The sequence below is a fragment of the Pan troglodytes genome, chromosome 17 (genome assembly GCF_028858775.2).
Source record: "Pan troglodytes isolate AG18354 chromosome 17, NHGRI_mPanTro3-v2.0_pri, whole genome shotgun sequence".
Lineage (NCBI taxonomy): Eukaryota > Metazoa > Chordata > Mammalia > Primates > Hominidae > Pan > Pan troglodytes.
The window spans coordinates 46,548,760-46,572,211 of record NC_072415.2 but is presented as its reverse complement, the minus strand read 5'-3'; the positions used below and the strand labels follow the sequence as shown (position 1 = coordinate 46,572,211).

At 42.1% G+C, this 23,452-nt stretch overlaps 1 protein-coding gene across 13 annotated transcripts in view; it reads right to left on the bottom strand.

Annotated features, from left to right (window-relative positions):
• FHOD3 (formin homology 2 domain containing 3) overlaps positions 1–23,452 on the bottom strand; it is a 483,155-nt gene that overhangs the window by 12,839 nt on the left and 446,864 nt on the right. For 10 of the 13 annotated variants that reach the window (XM_016933549.3, XM_016933541.3, XM_016933542.3 and 7 more), the window contains 5 exons: positions 22,821–22,982; positions 19,880–20,070; positions 11,742–11,934; positions 7,925–7,948; positions 6,283–6,457 (listed from right to left, as the gene is read on the bottom strand). In XM_016933549.3, the coding sequence (XP_016789038.1) occupies positions 6,283–6,457; positions 7,925–7,948; positions 11,742–11,934; positions 19,880–20,070; positions 22,821–22,982 (745 nt within the window). The remainder of the gene's footprint in view (positions 1–6,282; positions 6,458–7,924; positions 7,949–11,741; positions 11,935–19,879; positions 20,071–22,820; positions 22,983–23,452) is intronic. The other 3 variants (XM_016933551.3, XM_016933543.3, XM_016933554.3) reach the window with 1 other exon arrangement.

The following is a 23,452-nucleotide window of genomic DNA, read 5'->3' as shown; positions in this document are numbered from 1 at the left end:
TATACCCAAAGGAACTTGATCTACTTGCTATTAGGCCAGTTTTTTTCAGCATTATAAATCCTTTAAAAAATAGACTCTTTTAAAAAATAAACTGTTGAAATTGCTGCTGAAAGTCTCTACATTCTCAGAATGGTCAAGGTATTTTAATTGGAAATAAAAGTCCTTATAATGCCACAGCTTTTAGACTGGGCCTCTGCAGATCCTCTGAACAATGGTCCTCCTCAGAGTAGAGCAGTCAATCATGCAATTGTGTTTTACCCCGCAATTTCCTGTTTTCCCTTTTATCTATTGATTTATAATTTTGTCTTATCTTAAAATGCCGAAATACCTTCTAAAAACATGCAAAGCTCAATAAATTGTCTTTGCTCATAATACATTTGCAGAGCACTGGGCCAGAAATGAAGGCATCATCTAATCTTCCCTCTGAGAATTACCTATACTTTTCCATCTTACACAATCCCAGGGATCTTCTGTCAATGTAATGTGTCAGGAGATGCTTAAAGGAAACATCTTGCCCTAGGTCCAAGATTGTCAACTCAGTTTTATGATGACTTCATTCTCTCATGACTTCATTCCTGGTTCTACTTTATGTCCGCTCCTCTTGGTTATATCCTCACTGCCTGATTACCATTTATTTCCATTCTTCCTAGTCATGTATATATTCCTCTTCCTGGAACCCTTGCACCCACACTGTAGCCATCAGGGTAATACTGCACACACATTTTACATACCCAAGGGACCATGTAGTAGTAAGTGTTAGCAAGACATTTGAGATGTGGTGGAGAGGATAAAGCATTCTAGACCATAATAGCACAATACCACTTTACTTTTATTTTTCTAAAACATGAAAACTGAGATTTGAAAGAAAGCACTGAAATTTGTTTTTCCCCTTATAGAAATCTAACCTAGAGAAAGAGTCTACAAGGAAAACACTTAAGTCAAAATGGATATTCTACTGTTTTAATGTAAAAAGTTTGCTTTCATTTCTGAAAGACAATTTCTCTGAAGATAGACTTCTGTGGTTGAAGTTTTTTGTTCTGGCAGTTTAAAGATATCATTCCTTTTTTTTCTGGCTTCTATAGTTCCTTTTGAAAATTGAGCCATCATTATTATCATTGCACCATAGGAGGCAATGTATCTTTCTTCTCTGTTTTAAAGATTTTATCTTTATTTATTTATTTATTTTAGCACTTTGTCTATGGTATGGTTCTCTTTGTACTTACTCTTCTTGGATTTCCTAAGTTTCTTAAATATGTTGGTTGATATTTATCTGTTTTGGTAAATTCTCAGCCATCTCTTCAAATCTCTTCAATCTCTTCAAATATTGCTTCTGGTCCATCTTTTTCCAGTACTCCAATTACACATGTTAGACCATTCAACTGTGTCCCTCAGATCTTATATTTTATTCTATTCTTTCCATTTTTTCTCACTATGCTTCTGTTTATACATTTTCTATTAACCTGCCTTTGAATTCACTAATCCTCTTTTGCTATGATCAATCTCTGCTAAGCCCATCCAATGAGTTTATTTCAGATATTTTGTTTTGTAGTTCTGGAATATCCATTTGATTCTTATTTATAGAGTCTAATTTGCTATTGAAATTATCTACCTTTTTACCCACTTGTCTATGTTTCCTTTTAGTTTTTATTTTAACATTTATAATGGTCATTTCAAGTCCTTGACTGTAGATTTCAACATCTGAATCACTTATGGGTCTGCTGCTATTATCTATTTTTCTTCTTGATTTTCAGTCATATTTTCATGTTATTCCTGTGGCTTGTAATTTTTATTACACTGGACTTTGTGTATAGAAGAACGTAGAGACTGAAGTCAGCATTATTTTCCTCCAGAGAGTCTTTTCTCTGCTATTAACAGATACAGTGAGGTATTGAGCTGGGTTTAGGCCAGACAGCAGCTTTAATTAACAATCAGTCCACTTCCCACCTCTCTTTTTCTTGAGGCCAAGATCAGTAAGTATCTGTTCAAGGTGCTTACTCTAGCCTATCTTTGTCTCCTCAGTTTAAAGACTGCAGGACATCTCCTTCAACCTTTCTAGCACAGCATCACCCGCTGACCCTCCTCCCTCCAACCCCCATCCCGCAGTGCTCCATTTAGCAAATGTCTCATGGAGAAAATCATCTGCATGTTAGCCTCCTCTCAATTTCAATCTCTTGTACCAGTTCATACAGCTACTACAAATTCTGCTGGCTTCTCTTTCCCATTAGAGTCACTCCACTACCATAAGCCCAATCCTCAGCTTGTGCTCAGATTTGGCAAATGCTCACAGAGAGGCAATGTCAGCTCACCTCCAATTCTAGTTTGTCTAGTCCTCTTTCCTTTTACAGTTCTCTAATGTTTTTTCAAAGAAGGCTTTATTATTTTTATTTCTAGTTGTTGTAGCAGGTGGGTGGCTTGCCACTCCATAACACATGCTGCATGAAAGCAGAAGTCTCCCTTGAGATTGGCATTAATGTGCAGAGAAACTGAACAGCCTCCCATTCTAATCCCTTTCATATGCCAGCAAAGATGACCCCATGTTGTACAAACCCAGCAACATCTTTTCTCGCTATCCTTTCTGGTCAGGAATAGATGTTTCTTTTCCTTTAAAATTGGTACAACCTATTTATGTTCTATTACTGAGATCCACCCCCTAAGAAGGCTTCAACTGCACTCCTCCTGCATCCACCAAGACACAGGGGCTCAAGACTCTGGTCTGATGGCTGGGGTCACCATGGTGCAGGCATTAATGTTCACCTTCACATCCCTGTTGGCCATGTTTAGCCTAGCATACAAAGCCTGCAAGAGCTGCTGGGCAAAGACAGGCTCATACATGGGATGTCTTAGGCCTTTTTGGGTGCCACAAGGTAAAAGTGATACCCCTTGCCATGTCCCCCAACACTGCAAAACGATTTCTCATCCTTGTTTTATGCTGGCTCTACACTGACAGTCTCTATTGTTCACCATTTAATGAGACTGTTTTCTTCACTTTCGGGCCTTCCCCACTTTCTTCTCTCCTCTTCTTTCTTGTTTACACACACTCTCTCTCCAATCACTTCCTGGAATAGAGGTCTTTTACAGACAGCACTGGTCAAGAAGAGGGTACCTTTCCTTCCATATAGTAAACCAGACAATCAGAATGTACCCCACATAAAATCAGGGTTTTGGTTCTCCTCAGCTGTGTCTGTCTGCTCTTGGTCACTAAAAGGCTACCTTTTCATTGCCAAAGCATAATATTAATTTATTTTCTTCTCCCAATTCCACATCCAAAACTATCTATGGAAATTACAGTTTTGGAAAGAGGTTTGGAAAGACCAGATCTCAGAGAGACTAATTATCTTTAATTCTTTGATGTAATAATAACATATGCAAATACTTAGGGTGTCTGGGGATCAAGGCTGTAGTAAAAGATATGATTTTTCCACCCTGTCATCTGTGCCTCAGTTGGTGTAACACTGGGGCAGGGAGGGAGGAAGCCCTTCCTCAAGCATATTTTCAGCTGTGCATCAAAGTAGAATCTATACATATATACATACACACAGAAATATATAATACACATACATTATATATCACGTATATAATACACATATTATATATAACGTGTATAATACACATATTATATAAACGTGTATAATACACATATTATATAAACGTGTATAATACACATATTATATATAACGTGTATAATACACATATTATATATAACGTGTATAATACACATATTATATATAATGTGTATAATACACATTATATAACGTATAATACACATTATATAACGTATAGTACACATATATAACGTATATAATACACATATATATAATGTATATAATACACATTATATAACGTGTATAATACACATATATATAACGTGTATAATACGCATATTATATATAACGTGTATAATACGCATATTATATATAACGTGTATAATACGCATATTATATATAACGTGTATAATACGCATATATAATGTATATAATACACATATATAACATATATAATATGCATATATAACGTATATAATACGCATATATATAACATATATAATACACATATTATATATAACGCATATAATACACATATATAATGTGTATAATACACATATTATATAAAATTTAACATATTATATATTATGTATATAATATATATGATTATATATATTTATAATATATATGATTATATATATTTATAATATATATGATTATATATATTTATAATATATATAAAATATAATATATAATACATATATTATTATATATATATATATTTTTTGAGACAGAGTCTTGCTTCTTCGCCCAGGCTTGAGTGCAATGGCGCCATCTTGGCTCACTGCAACCTCCACCTCCAAGGTTCAAGCAATTCCCCTGCCTCAGCCTCCCCAGTAGCTAGGATTACAGGCATGTGACACCACACCCAGCTAATTTTGTATTTTTAGTAGAGACAGGGTTTCACCCGGTTGGCCAGACTAGTCTTGAACTCCTGACCTCAAGTGATCCACCCACCTCGGCCTCCCAAAGCGCTGGGATTACAGGCGTGAGCCACCGTGCCCGGCTGACACCCTATATTAAAAGGTAAACACCAAAGTCCAACATTAAGACAGAAGAAAAGAGAACTAGAGTTAGTAACACTGTAGTCACATGAAGTGAGAAAACCAGTCAGTAATTTAGTAAAAAAGACTGAAGTGCCAATCTGCTTGGGAATCCCACAAAAGCCCTAGGGTTCTGGAGCACAGCCTGCAGGTCCCCTTGAGGTCCTCCTTGGACAGCAGTTTGTGGCTCTTTGGTTCATAGGAAACTACAATCAGCCACATGCGTGGTGTGGTAATGACTCACCTTCTTCTCAAGAAAACTCAAAGCTGCATTTATTTTTTCCATTATGTTGAATTTATCATCACTACCATTATTTTTGTATATTTAAGAATGTTGACAACAGCAAGATTCCAAAAAGCACTAGTTAGTGAGCAAAGCCTATTAGAAGTCACTGAAGAGCCTCCTCAGGTTTCTCCAGACTGCAGCCCTCCAGATTCTAGCTGCCTTTCTGCCTGCATGTTCATTAGAGCCTACGAAAATGTCTGGTGGGCGCAATATTCATCTGTTCACTCACTACTGCATTTCTGTGATGTGTATGGCAACCCACAAACCAGCTTACCTGGCATGCTGTTTTACTTGCTCTCCCAGCATAATTACTACTAGCACCCCCTTTCACACTCCAAAGCATCCCAGCTTGGACAAGATTATATGGTTTCTTCTAGCTGCACGCATAGTGTGTGCTAAGCAAACACCGAGAGAAGAAAGCCTGTCTCCAACAGTTGATTCTCCTTAAAGTTGACCATCTTTAGTAGATCTAACTGGGGTCTCTGGAGTGCATGGAAGAGAAAGAGTGGCCTGGTGATAGGGACAGTGCCCAGAGGATGAGGTGAATGGGAACGGGACAGGCAGAGGAGCGGGCATCCTGAACTGAGGGAGCAGCATGAGAAGAGCGGGGACTCTGGGACGAGCAGCGTGCGGAGAAGCGCCGCGGTGACCATGCAGGGTGAGGGAATGCCAAGCTTGGGAGATAGGACAGGACCTGCCTACAGGGGGCCTCCAAGAACAGTGTGAATACTGTGGGCTTCACCCTGCAGGCAGTGAAGAAACCCAGGAGGGTAAATGGCTTATCAGGCCAGACCAGGGAAACACGAGGAAACATTCACAGATGTCAAATGCATCTTAATCCCTACTAATGATAAAAACAAATCTGGAAACTCGAATCTGGCCGCCATTTTGAAGTTTTAGTTTTTGTCTCTGCCTAAGGATGTAAAAAAGGGACAAAGGGGTAGTGCTGTAGGGAAGGGTTGGCAACCTTGTCCTGTGTAGTAGATGTTTTAGGCTCTGTAGGTCCTACAGTGTCTGCCACAGTGGCTCAACTCTGCCAAAGTAGACACAGACACTACACAAATGAGTAAATATGGCTGTGTCCCAACAAAACTTTATTTCTAAGAGCAGGGGGAAGGCTGGATTTGGCTTGCAGGTTGCAGTCTGCCCACCCCAGCTCTCCCTCAGGAGGTCATCCCCGGTAAGGATTCCCTCTGTGTAAAGTGAGGTACTCTCGTGGGAATGTTTGTTTTGGAGATGAAGCTATTGAAGGTGGGTCAGGAAGACGCTAGTGAGGGAATGTGTGTGGTTAGGTTGGCACTGGAGCTGAGGGCCAGTCACAGCCGTGGACCGCAGCCTGCGATGGAGACCGGACCCCCCCAGAGCGGCCAATCTGAGAAGACAAGACGAGCCCCGCGCAGCCAGGAGTTACCTCGGCTTGCTCGGCTGCGTGTGCGGACGCCCAGCGCGGGGGTGGCGTCCTCCACGGAGGGGGACGAGGTTTTCAGCACAGCCTTCATGTTCTCGTGCTCAGCCGCGTCCTCCGCATAGCTCAGACCCTGCGGCTGGCTTGGGGGCGCCGGAGAACTGCCGGAGAACTTGCCAGACTGCAAAACCAAGGGGAAGTTAGCAGGTGAGGGAGACTCCCCAAAAAGACAACTCAAGCTTCTAAAACCCGTGGTTGAGGAAAACCTCCTCTCCTCTGTCTTGTTTTGTTTGCAGACACATTCATTACGGCAGTCACTGAAGTTAACTAATGACAAAACATCTGTAGCTATAGGAAGATCTAATATGAGACAGAAAAGCCCCCAGTCCCAGAAGGACCACCACGCATTCATCCATTGTAGCCGTCTCTCTCACTCACTCAGATCCCCTCAAAGGGTGGCTGTCAGGAGCGACTGGCATTGGCTCTGGGAAGGTCTAAAACCAAATGTGTTTCTTACACCAAAGCCCTGATATGAGAATTGAAATGAAATATGCCTTGTTAACCAAGCATATTGAGCTTTATTTTTTTACTTAGTGTCAGAAAGCAGTTAAATTTTTCTTAAGTATCACTTACGATGGTAGAATTACAAAAGTGGGATTCAATCACAGAATCCTAGCATGTTAAGAGTTGGGAAGAATTCTTCTAGACCTAGTCCCACCTTGCTTTTATGGAAAAGGAAACTGAGGCCCTTCAAGAATATGTGGCTTGCCAGGGACCCCAAAAGAATTGGTATCAGGGCCCAAAACAGAACAAGACACATAAATTCATGCTGATTTTCTCTAACTGAACAAAAGGTCAGGACATATATATTTTAAAAGAGGTATGCTGGAATACCATACGTACACAATGCCAAACACCTGGATGAAGAACAAAAAGTCAGATTAACATTTGCAAAGAACACCTCCACAGACTGCTGGCTTCCTTTGTCACCCAGTGTCTCAGGCATGGCAACAGGGTTGGGGACACATCTGTGGCTTGTAGCATCTACACGGCTCTCTCCTTATTTTCCAGGGCCAATTAGCCCCCTTGGTCTCTGGTTCTCGCACCTGCATCCAGGGTCTAGGGAAGAGCCCCTGCCATCTGCCACTGCATGGACGTTGGCCCATGGGAGCCATTAACACCAGCAGAGGAAATGGGCACACATCAGAGGCTGCCTACTGGCTGGGGACAGAGACTCTAGCCTGGCCCTTGGCCACTGCCCCACTTCCTCTTTGATTTCAGGACTCTTCATGTGGTTATTCCAGAATCTAGTTCTCATATTTAAGTTGCCAAAGGAAAATTCTCTGTCCACTTTTCCAGCAGCAGGGAGAGACCTGCTAAACCTGCCACTTGTGACATGGTTACCGATTAGCTGGGCCTCAGGGACAGCTCGGAAAATGCATTTAACCCTTCAGTCCCTGGCAAACGTGGCATGATGAGAGCCCCTGTCAGGTGGTTAGTGATCACACAAAAACCAACCAGAAAAATGTCCATGCATTGTTTAAAGCACTGAATGGTGCTGACACTTCATGCTGATTATGTTAGGTTAGACCAGAGCATACATGAGGTGGTCAAATGTGGCATTCTTCATGTTCATAAATGGTCATACCTCAACTTCCTCCTCGTCATCAGTCTACCCGAGAGGACAGGACAGTACAGGACGGAAAAGACAGAAGGGATTCTTAGAAGGCACAGAAGTCAGCAAAAAGATCATCTCAATGTCACATAAAATTCCAAGTAAATAAACTGGTCACCACATCCAGGATACATCCTCTTGAGTTGGGAGCTGCCAGGCCCCACCCTCTTGTCCTCATCTGGACACTCCTTGTGTGAACTCCAAGATCACCCATGACCAGAGGGACTCACACAGCTCCGGGCCAATCTTCTGGGGCTGTCCCTGAGGTAACAGTCAGCTAACTCGATTCCCTGACCACCACCAACCTCACTCGCAGCTGTGCATCGTGCTGAGAGTGTCCTGCTCTGTGAACCATATGGCTTGGCTGGCCACATCCTTATGAACCCATCACGGCCTGACAGTCATCAAGGCCCCTCTAAGTGGACTGGCTTCCATTTGCTTGGCTCTGCCTGTCAGCTGCCGGCCCTCCTATCCCATCCTGAGCACAGGATCCCTCCCTGCCCAGGCTGCCGGTTCTGGGCTACTGCTAGTCCTTCCACATGCAGGCCAGCCAGGACAAGTGATACAACTGCTCCAGCAGCGTGTTCACATTACTCTCTCCTCAGGAGCATGAAATTAATTTATTTTTAACATCTCACCTGTTTCTCATGGGGGCCACCTGAACTGACTCTCCATACTTTTAATTACTTTAGCACTAAACTGCTTTAAGTTACTTTAAATAAAATATCTCTCTTCTAACATAAATTGAGAGTGAAAAGTCATGTCAATCTCCTGATCATAAATTAAACACACTTTCAATTTAGGAGTGTCTGTGAGGTTACAGGGCCAGGCCAGCAAATCAGATTAAAGTGTTTTGAGAATGAACTATGTTTTTGGAAGTTAAAATGACAAACCACTTCCAGTCCATAACATTCCACGCTGCCTCATCCAAATGGCATTGTGACAAGAGACAACAGTCCTGTTCCATTACTCTCTTTTAAAAAATTCTTACAGTTTATTTATATAACCTGGGATGGCTGGCATTTTTCCAGAAATTCACACATGTTCAAGGTGCTACATATATAAAATATTGGCCCGCTCAACATCCCTAAAAGTAATCATCATTCCCTTTCTACAGAAGAGGAAGCTGGCATTGAGAAGGGTTAAGGGTCTCACCCAGGATTACCACTGCCCTCCAACGTGGGAGGCCTGGGATTGACCAGCCTGGGTTCTCACAGCCCACCTCGCGAGTGTGAATGTGGCAGAAAGGCTGTAGGTGCCTCGTGTTGCCTTGTCTATGTCACCATTTGCTCTAGGACCAACTTTGTACACAGGATGAGGAATTAGTTGCTCAGTGATCCTGGCCTGGGAGGACCCCTGGATGATGAAAAGGAAGCCTTCTGAATACCCAGAAACGGGGAGAAGAAGAGGGATAGGCACGCAGGAGCTGGTGCGTGGGGGCTGCAGATTTTACCCTCAGACCTCTCATCTCTAAATGTTACCACTTGCATCCTCATTTTATTCAGCATGTACATTCAAGGTGACTTACTACAAACAGTTTTCTCTAAAATCTCTTCTAGCTCCAACGTTCAGGGGGTCCATGATTCTAAGTCTATTGTCTGGCTTTGTTTTCAGTGGTTTAAGTTGTGTATATGCCATTTTTAACCAGGTTATGATGTCCTTGGGATATAAGCTTTTCTTTATACTCACATCTTCCTTGGTGTCCCAGGTACTGCTGGATGCACAATGAGCCCTTAATAATTGAGTTGGAAAAACCCAAGGCTGTAGTTTTCCTTAAGGGACAATATCCTAATGTTCCAGCAGAGGGCAATCCTTCTACATGAATGATGCCACTTTGGCCATTAAAAACATGGACTAGGCTGAGAACGAATCCTGACGAAGCCTATCCTGTCCAGATTTTAATGGGAATTTAAATATTTTTGAATCAAACTCTAGAAACATTCACCTCTGTTTATGATTGGGAAAGCCAAATGTTTTAAGAGAAAGAATTTAAAAATTAGTGGGATCTGTAAAAAATCTCAAGAATTTAGCAAGAAATTTTGATGTGTCCACATAACTATAAGCATATTCGGCTTGTATGTGTCTCATAGCCACAAAATAAGCGATCTCTTTTTTTAAACTTTCAAAAATAATACTATGAATAAAATGTGGTCCACAGTTTGCCCAAGTGGATCCAACATGCTTCCTGGGTTGCTGTCTTCCAAGAGGCTGTGGATCCTACTGAACTGAGATTTCAGGAAAGGAGACAGAAGACTCTTGGCTGATGGCACTGGAATTCAGAACTGCTTGGGTGCGGGGTAGAGCTGTAGAAAGGGCTCCTTCTGCACAAAAGTGACCTGAGCACTTCCTAAAGGTCCAGAAATTCCAAGAAAACAAGGAGCTTACACAAAGCTCCTTGGATGGTAAGAGAAATGATTATCCCATGGTTCTTAAAATTATAACAAAATTGCTAAGTTAATGTATCTGGCCTTCCACGTAAGTCAGACCCTCAGGAATGTGGACTTCTAGAGAGCAGTAACCAAGTGCCCTCTGCTTGGCTGACTACATACACACATGTCTGTGCACATAGGGCGGCTTCAGTGAGGTCTTCCTAATTGGTTTTCTTCCTCCCCCAGCAAAAATCTGCCTAACTAGGGTTCAGTTGAAATGTGTAACTGCCCAGATGATGGCACGCCCTGTGGCTTAATCCTTTCCTCATTCCATTCCCTCTATCGCCAGAAGTCCATGTGCTACTCAAATGCACGCACAGATGGGAGAAATCCATGGGCAACAATCCAAACCATGAAAAAAAATCACACTCTAGAGTCCTTCAACAAGTTCCAAATATGACCTGTCAATATCAAAAAAGATGACTTTATTATCGTTGAGTCTGTTCAAGAAAGAATAAATAGTGACTAAAGGAGGATTCCCAGAAAATTTCAGCCTTTTGCCTGGAACTGACCTTACAGTAATGGATGAGGTAAGTGAGATACTAGCCTGGTTTTTATGTTTCGTAAAGGCACATTAAGAAAAAGGAACCTGCACTATGTACCTCCGTTGGTCTCTGGCATCGTCATGCATCCCTTTACCCTCCACTTTACTGAGCATCTGTCATCTGAATATCCACTGCCCCCCAAGACCTGGGTAGGCTTGGGGCTGAGACAGGAGAGATGGGGAAAGAGCCCGGGGGCAGGGGAGACATGTAAGTGTGCAGGGGCTCCCCAGGGTGCTATGGGGAAACTCCTACTGGATTCACTGTCCTCTGGGAACTCTTTCCACCCTGATGTCCTGTGATTCAAGGGACTGGCAAGAGCCCATTAGATTGTATCTTGCAGCAATCACATCAGTTTATTCAGATGCCCACAATGGGTGGTCCATGTGTCAACTGATTGGTTACACAGCACCGTTATGATGATTAAAATTCTGAATCAATTCCCCAATCAGTACATTTGTCTTTCTATGATAAGCGGCGTTATCTTTTATATTTTACTTGTCTTCATCCAACTTTACCCACATCACAGAGGACAAAAATAGAATCAAACATTTAATGTCATCAGCAACATGCAACACACCAAAATGGGTTCCATGTTCCTCTTCTAGCCACACGTTCTGAACTTTACATCTCCTAGCTCCTTGTTATTTAGCAGATTTTCACAGAAATGGTGGAGGAGTACTTTAAGAGCACTTTTTAAAAGAGATAATTTTTTATAGTCAAAAAAAAAAAAGCACAGCTTTTAACTGTGGGGAGGATTCCTGACTGATCTTACTTTGAAAACGAATGACATAAGGAGAGGGATTGTGTGAAACTTACATCGGTGATCATCTTCCCTCTGGTCTTATTTCTCTCTCTGTGGTTGGCCCGTTTCTGTTTCTGCTGCAAAACCCTTTCCCTGGTTGTGCGATACTCTAGTGCAAATTCACTAATAATCCTGCAGAATTTGTTTATGTTCACTTCCCGAATTGCGTAAGGTGGATGGCCCATAAACAGTAAAAAGGAGTGGAATCTGCAAGGAAAAAACAGTAATAGCAATGACTTCCGTTTTAAGAAATAAAAATTACTTGTCTAAAATCTCTCAGTAAGAAACCAATGTGAGAACTTAAAATAAATAATAATAATAATAATAATAATAATAAAGAAACCAACAAGCCACACTCTCAGTAAGAAGACACTGTCCTTCATTCCTGGGGCTTTGAATTTCAAGAGTCTTCTCAAGTGAAAATGCAAACAGAAGTTCAACTCACTTTCCCACTGATGGAGATTATATCTAGGTGGCAGGACCTCAACAGATTACTTTTTCACTTTGCATATCTGTGTTTTAACATTTTTCTAAAATGGATATATGTAAAACTTTTGTAAGAAAAATGTTAAAGTGGTATTTTCGAAAAGTATTGCACCATTTCTAGATTATATGACAATTCAATAGGAATAAAGAAATGTTGCTTAGAAATTCTTTGGAATGAACACTTAAAATAGACATGAACATATTATGAATAACATGTTAATTCATAGCTTCTAAATAGATGCTGTTTTCTGAGTAAATATTTTTAAACATTTCTTGTGATATTATATATAATATTAATTTAATTAGGAAACACCAAAGAAGCAGAAAATAAATTTATTTTAACTACTTAATTTGTAAACAAAAATTATTAAACATTATTTGTTTTAAAATGTTGTAAAAGAAATTACATGAGCAGATAAGTACCCAAATTTTAGTTATTAGGAAATGAGAAAGAACACAGTGGGAGACAGAGGGAAAGCTTTCTGTGGAACAAACAACATTACGCAAATGATACCACTATTTATAGACAAAAAATTTTGATCACTCTAATTTGCACAGCTTGAATATGGATTTTTTAAAATAAGGGACACTGGCTTACTCTTTTTGAGACGAATAATGAAGTAAACATACAACTTGTATTTAAAGTAAAAGGGCCTAAAAAATGCTATCCAAAACTACATGACTCTTAGAAGAAAACAAAGTAGAAATCTTCATGACTTTGGATTAATGTGTTTAGATATGATACCCAAAGCAGAAGTGACCAAAGTAGATAAACTGGACTTCATTAAACTTAAAAGCTTTTGTGTTTCAAAGGATATTATCAAGACTAAAAAGACAATCTAAAAGATAGGAGAAAATATTTGCAAGTCATGTGTCTAATAAGGGACTTGTGTCAGAATATATAAAGGAATCTTACAACGCAACACTAAAAAGACAAATAAAAAATGGACAAAGGATTTGAATAGACATTTCTCCTAAAAAGATATGCACACGGCCAAGAGATACATGAAAAAAGCTGCTCAACATCACTAAGGAATGCACATCAGAACCACAAGGAGACACCACATACACCCACCAGGATGGCTGTAATAAAAGAGACAGGCTAGAACAAATGTTGGCGAGGATGTGGAGAAATTGGACCCTTTCCACAGTGCTGGTAGGAAGATAAAATGGTTTAGCAGCCATAGAAAATGATCTGGCAGTTCTTCAAAAAGATAAACAGAGTTTATTACATGACTTAGCAATTTTTCTCATTTGCATAAAAAGAAATGAAAATATGTGTACACACAAAACCTTCTATACAAAAGTTCATAGAAGCATTATTCACAATAGCTGAAAGTGGAAACAACCCAAATGTCCATGGAAAGATAAACTAAGTATAGCATTGGATGGATATAATGCATGGATAAACTAAATATAGCATTTCCAAATAAGGCCCTGGACGACTGGCCCCATCACCTCTCTGACTTCATCTCTCGTGACTCCAGTTACACTGGAATCCTGGTTATTCCCTGAAAAAGCCCACCTCAGAGCCCCAGACACCATGTGTAGTGTACAGGAGCCCTGGAGGGACACAGAGGCCAAGGAACTGAGAGCCTGCAGGGCCTGTGGGGAGGTGTGAGGAGGCCACTCCACAGGGTAGGACCACAGGCCTGACAAGGTATCCAGCACCAGCTGTTCCCCATGCGTAGAATGTTTTCCCTACTGACAGCTGCATGGATGGCTCTCACTCATTCCACAGGTCTCTGCCCAAAATACCACCTCCTCCGAGAAGCCTTCCATGACCACCCTGTGTCAGGTCACTACCTAACCATTTATACTCTTATTTTTTCTTCCTGGCTGTTATTACCACTTGACATTATATATTAGATATATGATATGATATTAGGATAGGACAGTACAGTATAATATAACAACTATTCAAGATCTGTATGCAGGAAGATTTGAGGGGAGAATCCATCAGCCTGCAGCTAGCTAACCACTTCACCTCATTCTAATATATTAACATTCTGGGTCCTATTTTATACATAAGTACAACCCAAGATTCTTTATCCTACACTTTCTAGAGCATTGTTTTTGGATGCACAGGGAATCCAAACTTAACATATAAATTGGAAATGTTATTTAAGTATATATTTTACAAACAAGGAGAGTAACAACAAACAAGTAAAGGTCTGAAAAAGATCCAGATATACATTTGAAAAGAGAGAAACTATGGTATTCCTTCAGAAGAACAAAAAGGATATGACTTTGAGGCCATAAAACTTTTAAGGATTTTTTTTCAGTTGAGTTTGTAACTTTTAGAATACATGATATGAAGATTGTACGGTTATGGGCAGGCTGGCCCCCCTAACCAGTATGCTAAAGCACAAGTCATACATCTTTGATTTGTTCCATCATCTGACTCTTACTCAAGCCTGCCACTGTCTAGCCCAGAATGGGAGGGGTGGACTTTGGGCAATGGCACACCAGTCTTGGTGTTTACTTGTTTTCTGCCTGTCTCTCCCCCTTGAATGGCAGTCCATTGCTGTAGTTTGCTAGGCCTCCCAGGAAGGCTTTTGATATGGTTTGGCTGTGTCTCCACCCAAATCTCATCTTAAATTGTAGTTCCCATAATTCCCATGCATTGTTTAGGGACCAGGTGGAAACAATTGAATCATAGGGGGCGGTATCCCCCATCCTGTTCTTGTGAGAGTAAGATCTCACGAGATCTGATGGTTTTATAAGGGCTTTCCCGCTTTGCTTGGCACTTCTCCTTGCTGCCGTTATGTGAAGAAGGACGTGTTTGGTTCCCCTTCCACTGTGATTGTAAGTTTCCTGAGGCCTCCCCAGTGGTGCAGAACTGTGAGTCAATTAACCTTCTTTCCTTTATAAATTACCCAGTCTCGGATATGTCTTTATTAGCAGCATGAGAATGGACTAATAACAGCTTTCTTCTCTTCCTCTCCCCAGTCCCTCTCTGTGCCTTTCACAGTGCAACTGTAGCCTAATGAATCTACATGAGTGACTGGGTGAGTCTGTACATCCAGAGAGTACAAAAGTATAAAAGGAAAGGTTAATATGCACGTTTAAGAATTAAAGACAAAACCCACATTATTATCTCAATAGACACAGAAAAGGCTTTCAATAAAATTCAACACCCTTCATGTTAAAACACTCGATAAACTAGGTATTGAATGAACATACCTCAAAATATAATAATAAGAGCCATCTATGACAAATCCACAGCCAGTATCATACTGAATGGGCAAAAGCTAGAAGCATTCCCCTTGAAAACCAGCAGGAGACACGGATGCCCTCTCTCACCACTTCTATGCAACATAATGTTGGAAGTTCTGGTCAGGGCAATCAGGAAGGAGAAATAAAGGGCATTCAAATAGGATGAGAGAAAGTCAAACTATCTTTGCAAATGGCATGATTCTATATCCAGAAAACTCCATCATCTCAGCCCAAAAGCTCCTTCAGCTGATAACTTCAGCAAAGTTCCAGGATACAAAATCAATGTACAAAAATCACTAGCTTTCCTACACACCAACAACAGTCAAGCTGAGAGCCAAATCAGAAAGGCAATCTCATTCACAGTTGCCACGAAAAGAATAAAATACCTAGGAATACAGCTAACCAGGGAGGTGAAAGATATCTACAATGAGAATTACAAAACACTGCTCAAAGAAATCAGAGATGACACAAACAAATGGAAATATCCCATGCTCGTGAATTGGAAGGATTAGTGTCATTAAAATGGCCATACTGCCCAAAGCAGTTTACAGATTCAATGCTATTCCTATCAAACTACCAAAGACATTCTTCACAGAACTAGAAAAAAATTGTTTTAAAATTCATATGGAACAAAAAAAGAGCCTGGATTACCAAGGCAATCCTAAGCAAAAAGAACAAAGCTGGAGGCATCACACTACCCAACTTTACAATATAGGGCTACAGTAATTGTGACAGCATAGTACTAGTACAGAAACAGGCACATAGACCAATGGAACAGAATAGAAAGCCCAGAAATAAGGTCACACACCTATGACCGTCTGATCTTTGACAAAGCTGACAAAACAAGCAATGGGGAAAAGACTCTCTATTCAATAAATGGTGCTGGGATAACTGGCTAGTCAAATGTTGAAGATTGGACACCTTCCTTACACCATATACAAAAGTCATCTCTAGATGGATTAAAGACTTAAATGTAAAACCCAAAACTATAAAAACCCTGGAAGACAACCCAGGCAATACCATCCTGGACATAGGAACAGGCTGACAAAGCAATCACAGTGAAATTTACCGAAAGCAATCACAATGAAAGCAAAAATTGACAAATGGGATCTAATTAAATTTAAGAAGTTCTGCACAGCAAAAGAAACTATCAACAGAGTAAACAGATAACCTATAGAGTGGGCAAAAATTTTTGCACACTATGCATCTGACAAAGGTCTAATGTCGAGCATCTTTAAGGAACTTTAATTTACAAGAGAAAAATGAACAACTCCACTAAAAGTGGGCAAAGGACATGAACAGACACTTCTTTTTTTGAGATGGAGTCTTCCTCTGTCTCCCAGGCTGGAGTGTAGTGGCACTGTCTCGGCTCACTGCAAGCTCCACCTCCCGGGTCATGCCATTCTCCTGTCTTAGCCTCCTGAGTAGCTGGGACTACAGGTGCCCACCACCATGCTCAGCTAATTTTTTGTATTTTTAGTAGAGACAGGGTTTCACCGTGTTAGCCAGGATGATCTTGATCTCCTGACCTCGTGATCCACCCACCTTGGCCCCGCAAAATGCTGGGATTACAGGCGTGAGCCACCATGCCTGGCCCCGAACAGACACTTTTTAAAAGAAGACATACATGTGACCAACAAGAATATGGAAAAAAAAAAAGGCTCAACATCACTGATCATTAGAGAAATGCAAATCTAAACCACAATGAGATACCATCTCACATCAGTGAAAATGGTTATAATTAAAAAGTCAAAAAATAACAGATGTTGGTGAAGTTGTGGAAAAAAAGGAACACTTATACTCGGTTGGAGGGAGTGTAAATTAATTCAACCATTGTGGAAAGCAGTATGGTGATTCTTCAAAGAGCTAAAAGCAGAACTTCCATTCGACCCAGCAATCCCATTACTGGGTATATATATACCAAGAGGAATATAAATCATTCTACCAGAAAGACACATGCACACGAATGTTCATTGTAGCACTAATCACAACAGCAAAGACATGAAATCAACCTCAATGCCCATCAATAACAGATTGGATAAAAAAATGTGGTACATATACACCATGAAACACTATACATCCATAAGAAAGAACACGATCATGTCTTTTGTGGGAACATGGATGGAGCTGGAGGCCATTATCCTTAGCAAACCAACATGGGAACAGAAAACCAAATATCACATGTTCTCATTTATAAATGGGAACTAAATGATGAGAACTTATGAACACAAAGAAGGAAACAACAGACACTGGACATGAAGGTGGAGGGTGGAAGGAGGGAGAGGAGCAGAAAAGATAACTATCGGATACTGGGCTTAGTACCTGGGTGATGAAATAATCTGTACAACAAACCCCCATGACATGAGTTTACCTATGTAACAAACCTTCACATGTATCCCTGAACCTAAAATAAAAGTTAAAACAAATGCAGGTTTGAACATCCAAAACAAAATTTTCTTAGCCAGGAAACAGTTTCAAAAAGTAGGTTTTACCTAAAGAGACACCTTTTGAAACTTTTTGATCTGACATCAAAATATAAGTATTTAGGCAGGCTCATTTGCATGACTAAGATGATCCCTCTGGTTACCAGCTGTAAGGCCCTGAACTAGGGTCCTTTCTGTGCCTCAGTTTCCCAATGTGTTAAGTTAAAAAAAAAATCACAGCCTTCCTCAGCTATGATCCTGAGGACTGTTGGTGGGAGGGGGAAGGAAAAATGAGGCACAGTCCTTGGGGCTCTCAGTCCTCCATCTCAATTTCAACAAGAGAGTCCTGCTTTAATCAGTTCTACATACAGCGCTCCAGCTAAAGACTTCATTTGAACACAGGGTTCTACGGTTTAGATACTTTGGACTGGCCACTTCCGGGTACCACCTCCCTTTAGCCACGCCCCTTTTACTACCCACACCAAATCCACAGTGAACTTCTGGCTCCTCCTGGTCATCCCCAGTAGGATGTGGACAGGTGAGGCGGGAGCAGCCATCATCTGGGTGACCAGCTTACCAAGGAGAATGGGATAATCAGAGCAAATACTTTATAGCTTAAGAAATAGACATACCACCAAACAGAGTTTTTAATCTGTCTGGGATAAAATGGTTAACATAACCAAGCTCAACAGCTTTATAAGACATTCATAAAATTACTCCAGTTTCATGACGTTCCAAATAATAGTTGGTTCTCTCTCCGTGTGTGTGTGTGTGTGTTGTGTGTGTGTGTGTGTGCACACGTGTGTATTTTAAATGGGGAATTGCTTGCATCATACAAAGCATGGAGGGCCAAACCAGCTCACATTCCCTGCCTCTTTGATTTCAGTAAGAAATCTGACAAAATCTCCTAAAAGTTCCCTTGAGGAAGGAAGGACAGCCAGAAGGTCTAGATAGATAGTCAGGGAGATTTATAGTTGAACAATTAAATTCCAAAAGAACTGATTGACGGATAGTTGTCAACCTGGAGGGAAGATTCTGCTTCTTATTTTCATCCCGTCCAACTTTAAAAACTACTTGCCATTTTCTCAGTGGTCTGAATGGAGACCCAGGGAGTATGAATATCAAAGCAGAAACTGACACAAGCTGGGAGAGGGTTCATGTGCAGATAAAAGTATCAGGTTTTAAAAAGTTCTGTATAGGCTTAAGGAAGGTGAAAGAAGGAGATGAGGAAAGAAAGGAAAGGCAGGGAGGGAGGGAGGAAGGAAGAATGGGTGAGGGTCCCTCAACCGTGTTCTGTGACAAAGCAAAGGAGAAGAGAGTGGTAGCACATGGTAGGAAAGGCCCTGGCCTGGGAAGATAGAAGATCCAGGTTCTAGTCTTCGGGCTACCACTGCTTTCTGGTGGCACGGCCCTGGACAGCCATGGGCTGTTCCAGACCCCATTCTCCTTGTGGGCACAACAAGGTCTGACACATCGCTGCTGTGTCTCCAGGGTCCTCTTGGATCCTGTGACTCTGAGGAGGGCTGGTCCAGAGGACAGTGCTGTGATGGAGCCTGGACCTCCCTCAGGTAGGCTGTGGCATAGCTAAGCAGCTGTTGGAGGATCTGTTACTGGAAGGTCCTCCGAAGGCCAGCTGCAGATCAGGTAAAGGAGGAACTTTTCCAACAAAGAGAGCTGCCTTGAAAGGGAGTGTCCTCTCTATAGGTGAAATTCTTCCAGCAGACCCAGAGATGCAGGGTTCAATTTGTTAGAAATCTTACAGACGCAGTTCCTGATAGGTAGGATTTTTGGATCAAATTATTTCTGAGATTCCTTCCAACTTTGAGGTTTGATGGCATTATATTATTGTGTAAGAAAAATTAATTATCCATGAAACTGTTAAACATCTGTATCATCAGTGTACTTGCTATGTACCAAGAATGTACAAAAAATCTGTAAATTTAACCATCGGCTCTTAATTTCCAGTACAAATTTTTCAATATGCCATTGTACTGATATTTCTATAAGTTCCTCAATCCACTTACCGGTTGATTATCCTTCTATGGACAATCTTTAAAATTATAATTCGCTCTGCACAGTCTTTCAGGAACTCTGACATCCGTTGTTTTAAAACTGGTTTCATTTCATGTTTTGCAATTGCCTTGAGGTGATCCCATGAAGCTTTGCATCTTCTCTCCATCTGACATAAATTATCCTGAAGTTGATCAAAGTCAACCTGAAAATCAGAGCGAGAACACTGCAAACACTGAAACCGCCGGACACCAACCTGAACTGAGAGACAAAACTGCCTCTGGGGAGAAACAAACATCAAAACGAAATTCACATTTTGAAATGCAAACATATTTACAGCCTAAAAATTATTCACATGTGTATCTGTCATTATCTTGACATCACATTATTTAGTGATAAAACTGTTCTCCAAATGAACTTAGTACATGTGTTACCTTTTTTGGCCATATTTGGAAATAAATCTTTGGGAACTGTAAATTAAAACATGATATCAAGGAACCCTAGTACAAGATGAACTAAGAAGATGTCTCATAAATTTTTTTCAGAGCACTCTTATTCTTCAGCGATAATATTTCTCTTAAAGTTGAGAAATGCACCCTAGTCCTACAAAGATGGCTCTGCTATGCTGGGGACCAACTAATGGGCAGCCAGCTTCTCTTCGTGTTGATCTCCTTTATAATGTGAGTGACAAGTTGTTTTATTCACCTGCCCACTCACTCATTCCACCAACACTCATGGAGAAACTAGCATACACCAGTCTCTAAGCCAGGCATTGAACATAAACACAAATGCTGAATGAGACAACTTCCTGTTCTCAAGGAGGCTAACTGTACACACAGGTGATTCCCAAACTCTGAAGGACACACAGACCCCACCAGGCTCGTGTGTGTGCCTGTGTGTGGGTGAGGGTTGCCAGCAGATGCACATCACACATGCAAGGGACAGATGTAACAGAGTGCTGGCTGTGTATTCAGGGACGTGCAGACAGGCTGGATTGCCTGAAGGAGGCTGAGATGAGGTTTTCTAAGGTGATGATTTTATAGAATTTCCAGACTAAAAATTACATAAATCAGAGAGATTTTTAGTCATGAAAAAAATACATCAGAGGGCCACATTTAACAGAGGGATGGGGAAAGAAATTGTGAAGGACAGGAGCGGAGGAAGAAATAGGTAAGTAGGTGTGCTGAAAGGAGGGGACTGAGGTGGATGGAAAGTAGCTGAGATGGGAAAGGCTGTGTCCAGCAAGCAAAAGTCAGAGCAGCAGGAGGTGCGCGGGGGTGAGCACGAGGTGCGTGGAGGGTGTGGCGGGGATGAGCGGGAGGTACACGGGGGTCAGCAGGAAGTGAGCGGAGGGTGCAGGTGGGGGGATGAGTGGCAGGTGCGTGGAGGGTGTGGCGGGGGGTGAGCGGGAGGTGCACAGAGGGTACGGGGTCGGGAGGGGCTGAGCAGGAGGTGCGTGGAGGTGAGCAGGGGCGCGGAGGTAAGCCGTTGCTACTTAGGGGCCACTGACAGAGGCAACGAGCAGGGCCTGCTGAAGCCCACAGGGGACTTGCTGGAGTGACTTCAGACCTCCAGGCCCACCCTTAGAAGGACAATGAAGGGGAAAGAGTTCGCAAAGGTGGATTCTGTGAGGATCTGTGGCACCAACAGGATAAAGACACGCAGTGTCGTGTCTGGTGTGAGGCAGGGAGGCATGCAAGACACCGAATGTACTGGGCTTCCTGATGCTATTGCATCAAAAAGAGAAGGCGAGTTTAGGCAAAGCCCTGGGATTCAGGTATGCAGGGTTTCATGGCACTTTGAGGAAAATGATTTGTCTGAAACCAAAGGAATCCTGAGTCCAGATAGGAAAGGCTTCGCTTTCTCATGATACAATGAGGCTTAGAAAAAAATTCTGATAGGCCAGTTCAGGGTCCCCTGCTCGGTGCACCTGGCAGAGGCCAGCCTGTGGCTCTGGAGGTAGGTGGAGGAGGCTCTCGGCCACCAGGTCCCCACAAGCCAGGGCTGTGGCAGAAGGCAGACAGAGAGGGAGGGCCCTTTGAAGTAGGCTCAGCAGCCAACCCACATCCTTCCCCACCTTTGTCCACCACTCTCTCTCTTCCTCTCATGCTGGATTCCAACACACCCAAGTACTTCCGGCTCTCATGCTCCAGCCAGGAGTGTTTCTAGAAGGTTCCTTCACACTGGCCTGGTTGCTGTGCCCTATTTAAGGGTATTTTCCACCCCTGCCCTCTCCCCTAGCGAGTTTCCTGTGCTCCTAAGACCTTCACATCTCCCAGTTCTGGTGTGTTTGGGATCCCTCTAGGAGTTGGTCAGCCTCAGTGACCCCCTGCACTAGAGGCAGCCAGGTGTCCACATACTGTGACTGTCTCTTTTCTAATGAAGCATAAGTTCATGAAGATATTAACTCTGCACTCGCTTTAAGAGCTTGCAGCTGAGGGCCAAGGCCATATACTGTTTACAGCTCTATAAAAATGTTCCCTCTGGGCAAGATCATAGGGAATGCCGATCTGTGGGGAGCAAGAGCCGGGAGGGCCCTGTTTTCTGGCTCCACACCTCACTGCAAGGTCCTATGGACATCTCAGGAAGAGCCAAATTGCATCTTTTTGACATGGTTGCCACCTAAGACAAGCTGTGCTGTTTCAGCATTCTGGAGAATCCACCCTGGTGAGTAACACTGCCTAACAGTGGACGCAGGGTTTAGGAATAGGATGGCAGGCTTGCCTTGCATACCTCAGTAGGAAAGAATCCGACTGAGAAACAGAGATAGGAAAAAGATCTTAAAAGTTCATTAGAAATGCCACAAAACAAATCATATTCATAAACTCCAGAGCAGAGAATGCAGGCAGCACTTGGGCATTTTACTTAATAGGGCATGTGTTCCTCGAGGATGACCGATAAAGATCCCGTGGCTGCAGCGAGACCAGGCCCACTCCTCAGCGTCCGCAGACATACCTTGGCTGACCTGGTGATGGCCCCGATCTCCGAGTACAGATCGGAGCTGTCTGGGAAGTTTTCTACCACCATGGTGCACACATGGTGGAGAAGCGACTGCTTGTGCACTGTGTCTTTGACTTCTGGAACCTTCTCGAGGTAGCTTAACTCAAACGCTTTGGCCTGTTTTGCAAACATCAATAAAAGACATGTTTCAAGCAGGCTCTTAGAGAATAGCACATGATGGTTAGGATCAATTCTTGGCTGCAGTCACCCAACATTCAGTTTCTCTGTGGCTGAAGCTCCTGGGGCCACATGCTCCATGATCCATGGCTGATCACACATGGGCCAGCCACACTGAGAATGAGGGAGCCTCTAGCCCTTTCCCACCACAGCCATGAGCCATGTCCCAGGGCTCACCCCTAAATCAGGGTGCTGTGGGGCTGGGCTCTGACATCTGCCTACCTACTTCTTCCTCCCTTTGCCTGTTGTTGTCTACTTCCTGGACAAAGCTGAGCCAATTTTAAATAGTTGCGTTTCTTAATAGCTAATGCATGCTGGGCTTAATACCTAGGTGATGGGTTGATAGGGGCAGCAAACTACCAGGGCACATGTTTACCAATGTAACAAACCTGTACATCCTGCAAATGTAC